The sequence below is a fragment of the Rutilus rutilus genome (genome assembly GCF_951802725.1).
Source record: "Rutilus rutilus genome assembly, chromosome: 7".
NCBI classification, from domain to species: Eukaryota; Metazoa; Chordata; class Actinopteri; order Cypriniformes; family Leuciscidae; genus Rutilus; species Rutilus rutilus.
The window spans coordinates 36,845,652-36,863,140 of record NC_140221.1 but is presented as its reverse complement, the minus strand read 5'-3'; the positions used below and the strand labels follow the sequence as shown (position 1 = coordinate 36,863,140).

The 17,489-nt window shown below is 38.7% G+C and overlaps 1 protein-coding gene across 5 annotated transcripts in view; it reads right to left on the bottom strand.

The window, feature by feature from the left end:
• wscd2 (WSC domain containing 2) overlaps positions 1–17,489 on the bottom strand; it is a 48,616-nt gene that overhangs the window by 17,696 nt on the left and 13,431 nt on the right. For 3 of the 5 annotated variants that reach the window (XM_084413569.1, XM_084413570.1, XM_084413571.1), the window contains 2 exons: positions 5,904–6,018; positions 3,616–4,496 (listed from right to left, as the gene is read on the bottom strand). In XM_084413569.1, coding sequence (XP_084269695.1) covers positions 3,616–4,042 — 427 coding nt within the window. In that variant the 5' untranslated portion in view covers positions 4,043–4,496; positions 5,904–6,018. The remainder of the gene's footprint in view (positions 1–3,615; positions 4,497–5,903; positions 6,019–17,489) is intronic. The other 2 variants (XM_084413572.1, XM_084413573.1) reach the window with 1 other exon arrangement.

Below are 17,489 nucleotides of genomic sequence, written 5' to 3'. Positions count from 1 at the left end.
AGAGCTTTCCCAGTTGCACATGGCTAACCCATAAATGAGAATAGTGTTAAACTTCTTTAGGATAACCATAAATGCTTTCATTGGGATCACTCAAATGAGGTTTTATTAAATGTATCAATTACATTTTTGTCTTTATTATAAAAATATATATTTCTGCTTATTCCATTAGTTTAAAAAAATAAAGAATTTATATCATACACTCTCTGATTTTAAGACTTGTGCCTACTGTTAAGCAAAAAGGATTTTTAGGAGAGATGAAGCATCTGCCAAAGGCTATGAACTAACAACAGCTCTCAAATGTGTTACTCTAGCGTTAGAAAAAACACACACACGCATTCATTATTTACTTCAACAGTCACCAAAAGGGCATCTCATTCCTCCAGCTTAGCATTTTAAAGACACAGGCGGTTTGCCATACTCCACTGAGCTTCAACCATGGCCTTCATTCCATGACTGTCTGTGACAACTGACCAGTGACACGCATCTTGAAGGGCCAATCAGCTCGTTCTAATCAATAGCTGCGTTCTGCTTCACAGGGCACACAGTGTTCACTACACCCCGAGCACTTCATCTGACAAAAATAAACTAATCTGGAATGCCATGTACTGTAGCACTTGAGTCACACAGATTAGTACGATGATATAATATATGCATGTAAATAATTATAAATCATAATTAATATTTTATACAAGTGTATATGTGTGTGAGTGTGTAAAAGAATAATTAATACAATTATTTAATAAGAAATAATTCATTATATATTTTAGTACATTTAATTAATCACACTGTGCTTTATAACTGCAAACAGAAGCTCAGAAACTGAAAGCATACCTGAGGTGAATTTAGCTTAATTAAAAAAAGAAAATCATATTTTTGAACTTCTTCATGAAGTTCTGAGGTGGTGTGCAATAACTGATGGGTAAATTTCACTCTCCACTTCCTGTGAAGTGATATCGGCATATACACCTGTTCCCTATGCTATTCGCAGTGCCCTTTCAAATTAAACATAATATGGTATACAAGAAATCTCACCTAGGATGAGCGGATTTCCCTGTAAAGTCATTTTGCAGGGCAACATTGGGCAATTTAAACATACTCAGTGTTTTTATATTACAAAGTTTCTCCTTTAAGACACTGAATTAATTCTTTCTCCAGTGAGAGTGTCTGAGGTTGCTATCATTGCAAGGAGAACTGTGCTTTGTGGTTTGCGTCACGACAGAAGTGCAACATTAATCACTTCCTTTTTTAACACACAACCACATGTGTCATGTCTGTGTGAGAACGTGTATTCTGTTAAATAAGGCAATCCTGTGTATGAGAAGACCAACATTGACAGCAGTATGTAAAATGCTTAAGCAGAAAGACATTTGGCTACATTGGCAGGTGAGTGTCTTGGCTAGACATGTATTTTGTTTATTATTTTATTATGTTCCTTGAGGTTCACTTATAATGTTAAAGTTTTTTTGTGAAAAAATGATTATTTTCAATCCCTGTTCTGCCCCTGTCTGAAATTATCCGTTTTTAAAGGGTCATGAAACATAAAAACACATTTTTTGAGATATGATATGTACAGGCTACACGTCACTGAAAACACTAAAAGCACTCATAAATTGTATCACTAAGTAGAAAATGGTTATTTTTGCGCTTTTCTGAGCAATTTCGTTCTTCTGGGTTTGAAAAGCAAAGTATAAGCAACGTCACGGAATCTGAGGTAGAAGCGTGCTTTCGGAGTGTGTGATTGGCTGAGGGCACGATTCTACGTCAGCCGGTCCTGCATTTATTCATGAGAAAGAGCTCTTTTAACAGAGAATTCAAACAACACGCGGAGCGCTGAGAGCGGTATCTGTGCGGAACACCACAATGAGTTTAACAACGCCACAACGCGGATAATATAGTTCATATACGGACCGGAGCAAGAGTGTTTCAAGTTTATGGACATATTTCATATACTCTAGTGCTCTACACATGAAGCAGCACAGTGTATGAGTAAGTCTTCTTCGAATGAAATATATGTGCTAATAAGGACACTGACACAGCCGTACGTCTGATCATGAACATTGTGATGTAATGTTGTCAGATCCAATACAGCTGACTGCGTCATCCTTCTACAAAAATTTTGTGTATTACACTGTGCCTCGTTTACAAAACAAAATGCTCCGAACAAACATATAATCCTCTGACGCAGACATATAATCCAGGACACCATTAAAATGAGTCATGAACTTGTTTCTCACGCCGAGATCCTTCTGAAGTCTGTACAAAGATGCAAATGAACTTTTTAAACTGGACACGTCTTTCACTCTTCCATTTGTACTGTCGACAGACTTAAGGGCCGTACACACCGGGACGAATATCGGCGCGCGTTATTCGCCAGCGTTTTTCAACGCGTTTTTTGTGTTCACACCCAAACGATTTTCGCTGACGATGAGCCGAGTGAACATGCAAATTCATTCCCTGACATTAGATGGCGCTTAATGTAAAACAGAAATACTCCGCTGTCGCGTTTGTCATATAGTTCTTTAAGTTCCGACACCAACGAGACCAGCAGCTATACATTCATCTTGCCTTGCATCTTCCTCGTCTTATTTCTTCTCAGCAGTGTAGACGCTGCTTGGCGTATATCTTCTTCGCCGTTACGTATGTGTGCTCGGCAAGACCGTTTTGTGTTTGAGCGCCCCCAAGTTGTGTTTTACTGTAACTTCAGAAGCTCCAGACACGTGAGCAAAAGCGCCAATCTCATTGGTCGGATAGTTTTTGACGCGGCGCGTCAAACCAAAAAAACGAACCCGAGGCGTTTTTTTAAAAATGACGCTTTTACGCGTGGCGTTTTTCGCGTCGGTGTGCACACTCACATTGGCGCCCTTTGTTTAGTCACGAGGCGTTAAACGTCGGCGAATATCGCGCGCGAAATTCGTCCCGGTGTGAACAGGCCTTTAAGCGTGTGGAGTATGTCAGAAAGTGAACGCGCTTCTGTATAATGTATCCAGTGTTGACAGCGTCAGTGATTATAATGGGCTCTGTTAGCTTTTGTCGCGACATGACACAACGCTCACATCCAGTGTAGGCACATGTCAGACAGTGACTGAATGCCAGTGGGCGGGGCCTATAGTGCGATGATGTATAACTATTCGTCAATGTCTTGCTCTGGGGGCAGGCATATACAAATGTATTTACCCGTGTGACATCACAGATATTAAAATGTGCCGCTTTTGGAGCTTGATTAAATAAACACTTTGTTTAAAATAAGGAAGATGTTATAAGCTATGAAACTTGCAGGATGTTTTAATGGTACAAAGACCTTTTATATTAGGTATGCAAAAGATTAAGGCAAATTTGATTTCTCATGTCATGACCCCTTTAAGGATGTTGAAATATTTTTACTGAAAACAAGACAAAGATATCGATAGTGAAAATAATTTTTTTGTAGTGTAGAATTAATCAGGTTGAACTAGTATAGAAATACATTGCTACTGGTTTGTCCAAAAGTCTTTCTATACATTGCTCTCTAAGGTCAGGTCATTATCTACCACTATAACTGGTCAGGATGGTCTGTCTATTTCAGAAGTTAAAACAGATGTTACATTTTTGGTGCCATAGTGAGGGAAATGTTCCTACCTCTCCCATCATCCATCTCTTTGGTGGTTCTTCCTTTGGCTCCATGACTCCAACTGCTGGTATGATCGACTCCTCTTCCGGCCCACTCCGGTGCATCCTGTGCTCTATTTTCCTTCATCCATGGTGGTCCAAATCTCCGGGGGGCTCTCTGTGTTTCCTTAAACACCCTCCTCAGGAGCACCAGACCATCAGAGGTAGAGCTCCCACCACCTGTGCCGCCCCCACCTTCCGATATAAGTGGGTCACGGCCGCTTCCAGAGGCGCTAGTGGTGGAAGTATCGCTGGAGAAGCCAGAGTGGAGAAAAACAAGGCTGCCAGCAGTGAGGTAGAGGAGGATGAAGGTGAAAAAGCGTACCGGTTTACGCCGGAAATAGCGGTGGATCTTCAGCAGCGTTCTGGCCATGATGGGCTCTCGAGCCACACGCATTGGCCTTTGAAGTTGCACATAAACATATAAAATCAGAGACAGCACCTTCCTAAAACGTTCATTGTACTGCGAGTCCCTTTGAACCACTAAAACGATTACCTAACTCGGAAACAGTAGTTGTAAAGGTGACGGTACTGATGTTTAACACAGTTTGTCCATCTGTTACGGACCTGAAGACACTTCCCCAGCTTTCCTCTGCGGCAGTATCCAGGAATGCCGTGTGTCCGGTGTCTTTCTATGTCCTCGAAGAGACAGCGATAGAAGAGAACGGTGCTACAGCAGGGGCCATGTTGTGAAAGACGAGTGGCAGTGAAGACTGAAAGATGATATTGCCGTGGCGACGCTTTCACTCCTGTTATCGGACTCTCGCTCTCCAGAGGCCTTGTTTCTCACCAAGCTGTCCGTCAATCAAAAGCAGCGCTGATTCATTCCTGACTCAGTCCTCACTCACAGACTGAAAAACATAACATGACAGATACTGAAAATGAAGTAAATGCTGATGAGGTCTCTGAGCAAAGAAAAGCACTATATCTGAAAGCGATTAAGGGCATAGAGCTAGAATTCAATAACACAATGCAGCAGATTCATGAACACCCAAACCATCAAACACAGAAGCGAGACTCTTTTAAGTGCCCGGCTCTGCAGTGAGCAGAAATGTGCCAACAAGAGCCTGTACACATTTACGCAACAGCTACACTGAAAAAGACAGAGACTGGTCATGTCTTAATTATGCCCAAAAGCTGTTTGGCTTGAGGATGTTTGTCTTTTTACAGATATTTCCAGACGACAAGGCTGATATTTATAATTAAAATGTTCATCTTGTGATTTAAAAGAACATCTTTAGGACATTAAAAGAGTCGATTAAAATGCATTTGTTCTTCTGTCGATCTCTTCTTTTCTCGTAAAACAAAACTACATCACATCACTCAGGGATACACAGTGCCAAAAACTCATTAATTTGCTTCACAGAATGAAACAACCAAAAATGTGTTTTACACAGAGGAAAAGAATTATGTGTCACAATGATGTCACAATCTTACTTCTTAGCACAATATTAAGTAATAAGTAGTTTCCCGAAAAATAATATTTTTCAAATTTTTCTAATAAAAGAAAAAATGCAAATGGTGCGTATTCAGATCTTAATAAGTCAAGTCTATTTTTCATACCCATTAGAAAACCTGAAAACATTTACATTTAAAGCATTTTTTAAATAATGAAAGGCAATTTTTTTGAGAAATTTACAAAATGTATGAAGGGAAAATAAATTGGCATTTTGTTTTAACCATAAACCTCACAAAAACTGTTAGATTTAAAAACAAGACTTCCTGTGTACATTTGTGAATTTTATAAAATATCTACAGTATCTTGTTTAAAGGATTTTTAGATATTTATACTTGAAACAAAACTGGTATTAAGACTTTGTATTTAGAGAATATATATCTTGAATACAAATTTATTTTTCAAATCCATTTGGAAAATTTTTGCACCATAAATCTGAATGTAGTCAAAACACAGTGAGGTAACTGCTATCTAAAAACATGTCTTATTATCTGACACAATTTTTCTTCATTAGTAAAAAAAAAACAAGATATTTTTTACTAGAAAAAAAAAAAAAACATAAATAACTTGTAGAGCAAAACAGGATGGAAGTAGTCCATTCCAGTTCTCTCAAAGACCCCCAGTGTCCACAGTGGGCAAAAATATTCAGGCAGAGTGTTTAAACAAGCAATCATAATCATCCTCATTCCGAGGGTAACGGAAATTCCCATAGCTAACATCTCGCTACAGACTTTGCGTGAATGTGCATGTGTGTGTGTGTGTGTGTGTGTTTGGGCACACAATGACCCAATGTCACCGTTACCTGACCCTTGGGCTCCCACCTGCTGCAGTCAGAGCGGAGTCAGGCTGATGTTATCGTGACAACATTCTAAACCAGCAGCACACAGACTTCATTCAGCGTAGATATAGCTCAGTTCCTACAGAGAGGGGAGGGAAAGAGAGGGAAAATTCATTTAAATTCATGTTGCACACCAGGGTGTCAAGGATTTCACTTAGTGTAAGCTCTTTTTTTTATTTGCCTTAAGCACATGTTTTTTAACTTTGTAGACCCAGGCCTTTAAAAGTGCTTGTAAGTGTGTGTGTGTGTGTGTGTGTGTGTGTGTGTGTGTGTGTGTGTGTGTGTGTGTGTGTGTGTGTGTGTGTGTGTGTGTGTGTGTGTGTGTGTGTGTGTGTGTGTGTGTGTGTGTGTGTGTGTGTGTGTGTGTGTTTTTCTTGTGGTAAAACTCATGACTGCTTGGAGACATATGGGCGTCTGTTAGTGTGACATAGTAAAGAGCGCAGATCAATTAAAATAAAGACACTAATAATAAACTATTAGATCTACAATCAAAAGCATTGAGGCCCCCGATATAAAGTACACTGGCCCACAAAAGTCACAGTTAAAATATATGAATGTTACCGCATTCAGTAACAAAATATCAAAACAAATGCCATTTATTTTATTTTAAAGCAAGGTACTTTAATTCAGAGCAGGCACACTTTTTAAGCAAAACATTTCACAAAAATACATTTGTTAGTTTTACTGTAAATGACAAAACAGATACACTAATAAAAAATGAAGACAAAAATATTAGATTTTCTCACTGTCAAACATTAATGGAACATGTTCGTAGTTAATTCTTTATATTTAACCTTAACACTGATATCTACACACATCATTATTAACTTGGAGGACATTCTCAGGGTAGCAGGATATTTAAAAATGGAAAAAAGTGGTTCGACCTATTCTTTGAAGTTTGACCGGATTGGCGTTCTTTGATGGATATTTTTCACATTCACACCAAATAAGCTGAAAAAGGTTCAGAAGGAGAGACTCGTGGGCAGACCATGTCAGAATTAATCTTGGCTTGCTTGAGTTAAGGGCTATGACCTCAGGTTACAGTCCACAGGCTTTTCCATAAATACCCACTCCATTACTGCTAGAGGAGGCAAGCCACTGCGCATCAGCACACAGAGCGTCACAGTGCCATTACAGGCCCTTCCTGCACATGCCCAACTGTAAATAAAAAATACCACTGCTCCTGTGGGACCACCCACGCTGTCACTGTCACATACAGACTGTAAACCTTCAGCTTAACTCTGAGTCTTTAAACAAGTGCAAAACTCTTTGTTTTCCCATTTGACTGATTGGGCAATAGAAGTAATAAAGTCTCTGGGGTCAGGTGGGGAAAGTCCATGGATGTCTTTTCACACTCTCTATGCACCCAAGCAGTTCACACGATGAGGAATTGTATTTTGGGTTTTGTTTTCACATGCTAAACTGTCAGAAATGTTTTAAATTGTAAAAAATTTAGAACTAACCCAAAATCACAACATTTACCGGAAATTAAAGAAACATTTCCTTGAGGAAAACACATTTTTGATCAAGCAACAACAAATGTTTCCTATCATAAATTATGTAAGTGACTCTCTCCCCGTGTGATTGTGGTTTGGCAGGTTCTGTAAAGAATACAGATGGATGTCAGCAAGTTGCCAAGAGATGTGGTTATCTACCAGTGTTACAGGAGAGTGAATGCTAATAGTAAATGAAAAAGTATAGAGTTTGATTTTCCATTACTAACAATATAGAAGCAAATACTTTTGTATTAATGCCATTTACTTTCTTTGTTTAATAATGTATTAGACAGAACTGTTAAACAGAAATGGTAAACTAATGAAGACGGAGAATGGGAGTGCTGTGCGTTCAGGCGCTGGTGTTCTCAGTGCTGACAAAATAAAAGTCCCCTTTCCGACACATTGGCCAAACTGAAAAACGTATCGGCTAGTGCCGATATATAAAAAATGCCAAATATCAGCTGATATATCTGCCTTGGCAATATATCATTTGTCCACTACATCTTATCAAGTCAACACTCTAGACTCATGGATGAGACTTTTGCAATGCACAACTCACATTCACTTGAAAACATCAACATTTAGTTTAATGTTGTTGCCGTTTTTATTAATTTTAAAATCATTATATTTTCGCCATTAAACCTTTAAATGACAACAGGAAATTGTGATTGCTGAAATAACCATCATGACACACTACAGAAGCTGATTCTTCTGACTGACAGAAGGGACATTTATTTATTTAGGATTTATTTTGTAGTAGAGATTAACATTATTCTGAGCACACATGAAACTATCTTTAGTTGAGTAAAAAGCAGACATTCCCCAATCCCTGCCAATAGTTCAGAGCAGGACCTCATGTAGTGTGTTAAAAATGACAGCATCAGCATTTCCCCATTAAAGTGCCATGACCCCAGAACCACAGGGGCCCTTCTCTCTGTCTCTCTCTCACTCTGCCTCCTCATGTTTTCTTTGTTCAGCAGCTATGGCTTTCACTTCAGATTAAAGGCTGAATTCCACATCTACCGTAATGATGTTTACATTAGAATCTACAGGCCGCAAGATCTTGCCACAGACCAGCATTTTTCAAACTTTGACAAGCACTTACATTTGCAATGAATGCCCAAGTGATCTACTTAATATTGCCTTTGTGTATTTACTGTCACATTTCAACATATCAGACCATATTTTACTTACTATATGTCATTTTATTTGATATACCACAGATGCGCCATGCCTTCGCCTACAGGTGAAATTGTCAGCTCATCAGCAGAAAGAGTGTTTATATAAGCGTGTCTTTTGTGCACAGAATAAAAACATCCAAACAATAAAACATGATTTTATAAAAATGAATCCAGGATCTTGAGCAGCTTGTTTATTTTATACAGCATAAAAATAAATACATTTATAGTATAAAGTGATTTCACCAAGTAATTTAAAATGTGAAAGTCATTTCCATTCATATACCTTAAGGCTAGATATTGGCTTAAGGAGTTTACTTTATGCATATGTTCAACAATTAATAGTTTAAAATGTACATTTTATCAATAGGACAAAGAACTAAAACTAGGGCAAACAGTAAAGTTTGGCAAACTACTTTTTTTCGATGTTTCTGATATTTTCCCTGTACTGTGTCCTTAGGTTACAGAAAACAGTGCACAGAAAATGAGTGAATATGCCACATATAAAACATTGAGGCAGTAGTGTGCAAGACGGCTTCCCTGGTTACAGTTAATTAATTAATTAAAAATACATTTATTTTAATGGAAAGGACTTAACTAGTCTCTTTACTTTGTTAGGAACATGTACCCCAACCTACACCCATGAACTGCACTTGACATCATATCTCTTGACTGGATAAGTTACATGGCTAAAGCCTGTTTTAGGCACACAAAGGATGCCTCACCCTGCTGTTTTCATGCCAGTCATTTTAATTAGAGGGATGTCTGATCTCTTAGCATGTGCCTGTTACTGGCTCTATGCCCAACTGCAATTAATTACTGGTGTGCCTGCTCAAACGACCTGGCAGCCACATAACAATTTCTCAGTGAGAATCTGCAGGGATTTCCACTCCTCCGTTTGATCCTGCTACTAGGGTTTTCACGCCACTTAAGGCCATTTTCCTGGGTGTAGCAGGTGAGAGAAGTGGGTTATCTGAGCGCTCAAGACAACCTCTTTGAGATCTTGACAAGTGTGTCTTTTCCCAATACCGTATACGAACTGCTTGTGTGCACTTGAGTTCAGAAAATGGTTTCATACTCTGATGTCAGACTCCCCAACAAGCAATTTTGCATTTAAAAGACGTCTAATAGCCGTCCAAACACAGCCCAGATGTCTAGGCCAGTGGTTCTCAAAACCTCTTCAGCGGACCGAAACTCCAGCTGCTATTGTGAACTCGCCACTCCGCTGCTCTGCGTGTTCCAGTGAAAAGACGAACAAGAAGGTGAGCTTGTGACGTGAGGCGCTGTCAAAAGCAGTCAAACATTTGCGCTTTCATATATTGGTCATCCAAAGCATCACTGAAATATTTAAATGTTTTTGTTTTATTTAAATTAAAAGTTAAGTTCTATATTATTATTCTCTCTTACTGTTATATGAAATAATGAAGTGAAACTATTGCAGGTTTTTTTCATTGCTCCTTTTTTTTTTATCTTTCCGTTTTTATTTATTTTATAATTTTTTTGGGGGGGGTCAGATTTTTTTATTTAAAAAATTTCAGAACCACTGGGCTAGGCTAAAACAAGGCAAAATTTGGGCTGTCAGTGAAAATTTTATAGACGTCTAACCATAGCTCAAGAATAGACGCACAGGCTACGCATAGAATATGTCAAAGAAATGAAACCAAACACCTTGTAATCACTGTTGACTTTGCTTACATGATGGAATATCATACATCTCGCCAGTTATTTTTGGCAAAAAATTACATGTATCCAAATTCAAGGTTATTTTGGCTAGAATTGGGTTACTAATAGCCGGACAATATCGGGTCTATAAAGGTGCAGTCTGTAAGAATGACAGCTAATGGTCGAAATCGGTACTGCAGTCCAAATTCAAAATATTGGAGATTGTTGTTTCCCTTGCCCCCTCCACTTCAGACGCAACGCTCACGCGGGTTGCCAGTTTGAGGACACGCAACAGGAACGAGCACAATTGACAATGAAAGCCGAGGAGACTAACACACTGTAAGTTGATGAGTTGATTTATTCGCGTTTTAATATGCTCTCGTTCGTAGAGATTTTTAGATGGATACCGAGGCTTTTAAGGTTGGGTAGAATCTACAATCTCTGACCCAGTTTGTTTGCTGGCTGCAATAAGCTGTGTTTCCTGCCAGCTGGCATCCCGGGGTGTCGAAATACTATTGGGTGAACTAATAGTGGGCGAGATCACACAGACAAAAACATAAACAGACATTCCAACACGGAACGCACATTTCAAAGTAAAATAACTGGCTGTAGAAGTGTTTTTCAGAGTAACGAGTATGTGAACTGAAGGATTACAAATTTAAGAATCTATTTCAGATATGCTTCCTTACATAACATCATGGTGAATAATATTGTATTTAGCTTTTAAGGTTAAGATGATGATATCACACGAATGATTCTGCTCAGCAAAGTTGCAATTCCTGTTTTCTCCTTTTGTTCTGCAAATGGCTTTCGGAGCCCAAATGGCTTTCGGAGCCCCTGGCCCAGACGTTGAATCGTTAGGCTAATTGGATTAGCAATGCAATAGAGGGCCCTATTTTAATGATCTGAAACGCAAGTGTCAAAGCGCAAAGCGCAAGTAACTTTGTGGGCGGGTCTTGGAGCTGTTGCTATTTTCCCGGCGGGATAAATGACTCTTGCGCCTGGCGCTAATCTAAAAGGGGTTGGTCTGAAGTAGCTTCATTATTCATAGGTGTGGTTTGGGCGTAACGTGAAATAAACCAATCAGAGCGACATCTCACATTCCCTTTAAGAGCAGACGCGCTTGTTCTAAAGCGGATTCCTATTATAACGGCGGATTTGCCAGGTGCACGACAGGAGCGGTTCAAGGCCGAGGAGACCGACGTTCTCGTCAGGGACGTTGGGGATGGAGAAACACACCCAAATTAACTTCGGTTAAACAGGCGTATGATAATTTGGGTAAATGTGTAAGCTAGATGTATGCTTTTATAATAAAATGTCTATCTATCTATCTATCTATCTATCTATCTATCTATCTATCTATCTATCTATCTATCTATCTATCTATCTATCTATCTATCTATCTATCTATCTATCTATCTATCTATCTATCTATCTATCTATCGTAATAATGTATGATTTGCAAAAATGATAACTGCTGGGTCTGTGTGTAGATGAGAGATGTAGTTGTGCACACTAGTGATGCGCGGGTCGTCTCATAACCCGCGGGCCCCGCGGGTAGCCCGCGGGTCGGGTTGGGGTGGGTAAAGAAATTGTCACTTTATTTGCGGGGCGGGTTGGGGCGGGTCATTAAAAACAAAATAAAATAAAAATCCATATATGTTGCATGCAATGTCCAGCCCATATTAAATATTTGGGAATATCAATCTAATCATATTTTTTAGTAGGTTCTTTGATAACGCCGTAGCAATGCAACTTGCGTGATTTCCCCAAACCTTTGGCGTCACGTGACACAGCTCGCGCAAAGCAGCTCGCGCCAAGCAGCTCCCGCCGCCAGCCACAACAACAAAGACGGAGAAATAAAAGTGAAGATGGAAGATGAGGTGCGGGAGAAATTGAGGTCGGGATTTTACATAATTAAAAGAAAAAAAGGTGAATGATGAATTAGATGAATACAAACGCTGCTTTGTAAATATTGAAAATGTTTAAATCATTATCTTATTAATATGACCTGATTTATGGTTCATATTCAGAATCGTCTGTTATTGCCAGTTGGCGATGTTTCCAAGCACTTTCAGGCTGAAATAAAGGCTGTTTTCATTTACATTACAATGCCTAATATGTCTATTTAATGGTCGCGGGTGCGGGGCGGGGCGGGTTGTAAAAATAGATACAGTGGTGCGGGGCGGGCTGGGGCGGGCCAAATAATTTCATAAAAGCGGGACCCGCGGGTTGGAAAAAAAGCCGACCCGCGCATCACTAGTGCACACGCTACATTGATTAAGGCCAAGCATGCGCCCTTAAAATAGCATATGAATAACATGCGCAACGCGCCACTGACTTTAAACTGGGTTTTTTTCGGTCAGTGGCGCAATTGTTTTCTAAACCTGTAAAATAGCATGAGGGAACATTTGCGCCGGAACACGCCTCCTCTGCGCTGAACCGCCCCGGGGAGCGCAAGTGTATTTCTTACTTAACCGACGTGCATCTGTGGAGGGAAAAGTCCGCTTTGCGCGGGTGCAAAATAGGAATGATACATGCGTCCGTGTACAAAGTCAATTGCGCTGGGTGCAAGATAGGGCCCAGAGTGTTAAGCTGATTGGGTCTGTTTTTCTTATGTAAGCCAGATAACCTGCCAAACTGTTTTTTCACTTGATAGAATCAAATCATCACTACCTTTGTATGCTTTGTTCGGAGTCTCCGCCTCTATGTAATCCCTCCCCCTTGGAATGTATATAACTACAATGCATACTGTATTAGATTTAGATTTTTTGGATGACTGCAGCAACGCTCAGCGAAGTCCTCAATAAAGAATAACTTCTGCTTGAACGATATCCCAACATCTCCTTGTCTTGCTTCGATGAAGGAATAAAGTTTCCAACAGAACTCAGCATGTTTCCTATATCTGCAACCATATTATGGTATTTTTATGCTTTAGTAGAGTGAAAAAGTTACAGTACCTTTAACAGTTAACCTAGGCGGTGAGATGACGGCTATTGCTTGCTGGGTCAGGTCTACACCAAAACTAAAAAATCTAAACAGTTTTTCTATTGCACTTAACAGCCTTCTGAAAATACATAAAGCTCAAAACAAAACCTAAAAATAACAGTGAAATACTGTACATGTCATGAAACCATGGCATTAAAACTGCATGGTAGGAAATGAGATATAGCTGATTAAACCCTAAAAATAGGCATCTAGACAAAAAGAGGAAATATATATGAATGAATGTATTAGACCGCAAAGGTAAGGGAATATCTATGTCTAATTGTATCTCCATTGTGCTGACACTGAGAAGCTATTTCAATCAAAATGTCTAACATCAGCTAATAGTGACTGTAATGCTTCTATGGCCAGCACAATAAGAGCATTGGGTTTTACAGTGAAGCTTAAACTGAGGGATTGGAGAGAAGTGCCTCATTGTAATCTTTATAATATTACATAGTCCATTACCCTCAATCCTCATGCTTTTATTCATCTGGGGAAACAGAAGGAGGTATGGACAGAGTGAAACGGAGCCAACAAAAATAGGTTGAAAGAACAGTAATCCCATCACATATGTGCTGTACAATAGCACTGATCTTGCTCATGATATTCCATACTGTATGAGCATTTGGCAATGCTTGTTTTTCCTCAGATCCGCTCACTTTATGAGTCCTGCATCTTGTATTAAAACGTGTGTAGAGTTCATCAACTGTTGGGAGGCTGTACAGGGTTTTTTTTTTTTTTTTTTTTTTTTTTTAAATGATTCACATTTCTATCTATAGTTTGAGCACTAAAGGATAACAAAAAGAGTTTTGCCACATCTACAAAAAAGATACACTGAACAAACCAATGTGCTAAAGTAACTACATTTGGCTAGCATTATTGACAATTTCTTTGAACTGCTAGAAGAGGACTTTAAGAATCTGAGACATTTTTACTGCAATTGTTTGCGACAATGTCCATTGTGAAAAGCTACATATAATTGTAAACCTAAGGTTATATTTACAGATGAAAAAGGTACTTACTGCACCTTTATATAACAATTAAATGATGATCAGTTTATTATTTCACAATCAACAATGTAATCACATTTGTATCTTAATTTTTTTGTGCTACATATAGCTTTCAAATGTTTGTTTTTATTCAGAAAGGATGCATTAAAAGACATTTAGAATGTTACAAAAAAAATCCATCCTGAAAGAAAATGTATCACAATTTCCAAATAAATATTTAAGAGTATAACTGTTTTTAATGTTGCTAATAAAAAGAATGTTCCTTATGTTTCTTAATTGATGTTTCTTGATTAATGTTTCTTGATCACCAAATCATCATATAAGAATGATTTCTGAAGAATTATATGACACTGAAGACTGGAGTAATGGCTGCTGAAAATTGAGCTTTGTCATCACAGAAATAAATTACTTTTATATATGATCAAATAAAAAAAAAAAAATTTTTTCACGATATAACTGTTTTTACCGTATTTGAGCAGACAAATGCAGCCTTGGTAAGCATAGGAGACTTCTCTTAAAAATATATATTATATATATATTATTATTATTTTATTTATTTTTTATCTTACCGATCCCAAATTTTAAAATGGTATGAAACTGTCTGCGTCATGCTGTCGCGAGTTGTTGTACACCAGTAAGCGCACAAAGACGAATAAATAAGGTCTTTAATTCAAAAGCACTCATGGAAACGAACTTATAATACCACAAACAATACCACAACATTGACGTAGACAGAACAAAGAACAGAACGAACACAGGTTGTAAATACACAAGGACAAGTTAATTAACAACAGCTGATCAGGGGGGTGTTTCCTAAAAGCATTGTTAGCCAACTATGGTCAAGTTTCATTGAATTGTGTTGGTAACGACGGAACTTGCGACCATAGTTGGCTTCGGGAAACCACCCCAGAATGATAATCAAAGCTGAGAAACTGGGTCAAACAGGCAGACAAGGAAGACAGAACCAAAACACAAAGAAACATGACCAAAACAGAACATAACTCTTGACACATGCAAGGTGAACTTTGTCAATCTATCTAAAAGGCCTAGCAAATAGAGCTTTTAATGCTTTTTATTTCTTAGACGTCTGCAGGCAGAAAAGTAAGCGAATAAATCTAGAAATATCTGACTCATTGAATGATTGCTATGCATCCAAGTAATAGCTGTATTTCAAAAATGACTGACCTGAAACTTTCAAGCTATTCCAATCAAGATAATGAGCACTGAACTGATTAGATGTTTTGCTGTTATTCTCATTAAACCCTAGCCTAGAAATCTAGACGCACCCTAGCGGCAGCAAAATTTATTTTGCAGCCAGTGTAGTCTAGCAACTCTCCGTTGACTTTCGAGCTGGAAAAACCAAACTCTAGTCAGGCCAATCAAATCGTGTATAGAGTCGGTGGGCGGGCTTAACATAATGACGACAGAGTTGTGACGGTTCCGTGTGAATTCCCTGCTACTTGAAAACAAAGAATGGCTGCTGCTGGCGAACAGCGGTCTTTCGAATCGGCTTTGGCCGCGACTCTGGAGGACTTGGGAGTTAAGCTTTTCTTTGAGAAAAGAACAAAGAACGGCACTTAAGTCATTCTTAAAAAAGATGTGTTCGTAGTTTTGCTGACCAGATACGGCAAAAGTTTAATCTACTAGCTCCGCTGGTGGGAAAACGCTCTGGTTGGTTGTAGCGCTATCCTATTTATGGGAATATGAAAGACAACCGTTTATCCCGCCCCTCGGATTGAGCCGTGGTGAGTTGCCAGACCTAACATCTTGATGAATTAAACCCCATATATTCAATGATGCCTCACATAAGCAGTTGCTTGCGCGGCAAGTTCAAACTAGACGGACATTTAAGGGATACGGTATACAGTCATACCACTTATTACACAGAATTTCGCCACATAAATAATTATGGGGATAAGAGATACTGATTTCAGATTAAACTGTTTTAAAATTGTACCTGTTAGTTATGAAACAAGAGATAGCGAGGCCATGATACTGGATGGCATAATTAAATAACTGTACACAAAATATTGATTCGACTGAGTTTTAATGTTATTAGCTCACAAAAAGCAAAACTTCCACGAGGAAAAAACGTTCCTAGCCAGCACTGCTGACTTCAGTAACCCGGATGAGCCTGTGTTATCTGTTTTCAGCGGTTGTTATCGAGGAATAACATACCACTGGATGGCGCGATAGACCAATCAGAATCAAGCATTCCACAGAGCCGTGTAATAACAAAGGTTAATAAATGCAGTAAGAATGTTGCTCAGTGTTAGTTGATGTTAGTTAATTCATTCACTTCTGTTAACGAATGAGACCTTATTGCAAAGTGTTCACAATGTATTATTAAATGTTGAAATTAACATTAACAAAGATTATTAAATACTGTAATGTTCATTGTTAATTCATTAACTAATGTAGTTAACTACTTTTAACAAAATGAAACATTATTGTAAAGTATTACCGCCTTAAACATTTTATAACGACTGTTTTTTTTACCATACTTATTACTGCAATTCATATCAGTCAAACACCACATTTAGCTCCTAGAACAAACATTGTTTTTATTACAGAGACTGATGCAAGCTGATTCGATGTACAGGAAAACATCAAGAGATAAGCTGAATAAGGCAACTCAAGCATTAACAGTCACATGCACACACTCACAGCAGAGTTCACTATGGCAGTGTTTCCTGTGTCACCTTTGGTCAACAGCGTCATTAATTAACTTAGAGGAACAGTCTGTTTTTCCACACTATAGCCAAGCCGGAAAAAACGCTTCACTGATCTTTCCTCAGGAGTGTGGCTCTCCCTTCCTGGACGCTGTTCCCAACCCCCGGCGATTTCCCGCTTTATTTACAACACATCACATACAAAATTACTGTATTCTTTTTTTAATGGGTTAACAAAGGCTCACTTGGTTGTAATTTAGACCTCATATTCTTATATAGGGATCATAAACCCTTGGCCCACAGTAATATCACAAAATCAAATACAAACACACAAGCCTGCCCATCTACTTCAATCTGCCACACGCTGACCTCAGCATATCTGAGCAAAAGAGGGAGAGGGATCAACAGGCCAGTAATATAAAAATATTTTTGAGCCTGGCCAGGATGGATTTTGTTATCTGACTAATGTCAGTCAAACACCCACACCCACTCAACACAGACCACCAGATCAGAGCCAAGAACCTTCTGCCTTGATACAGATCAA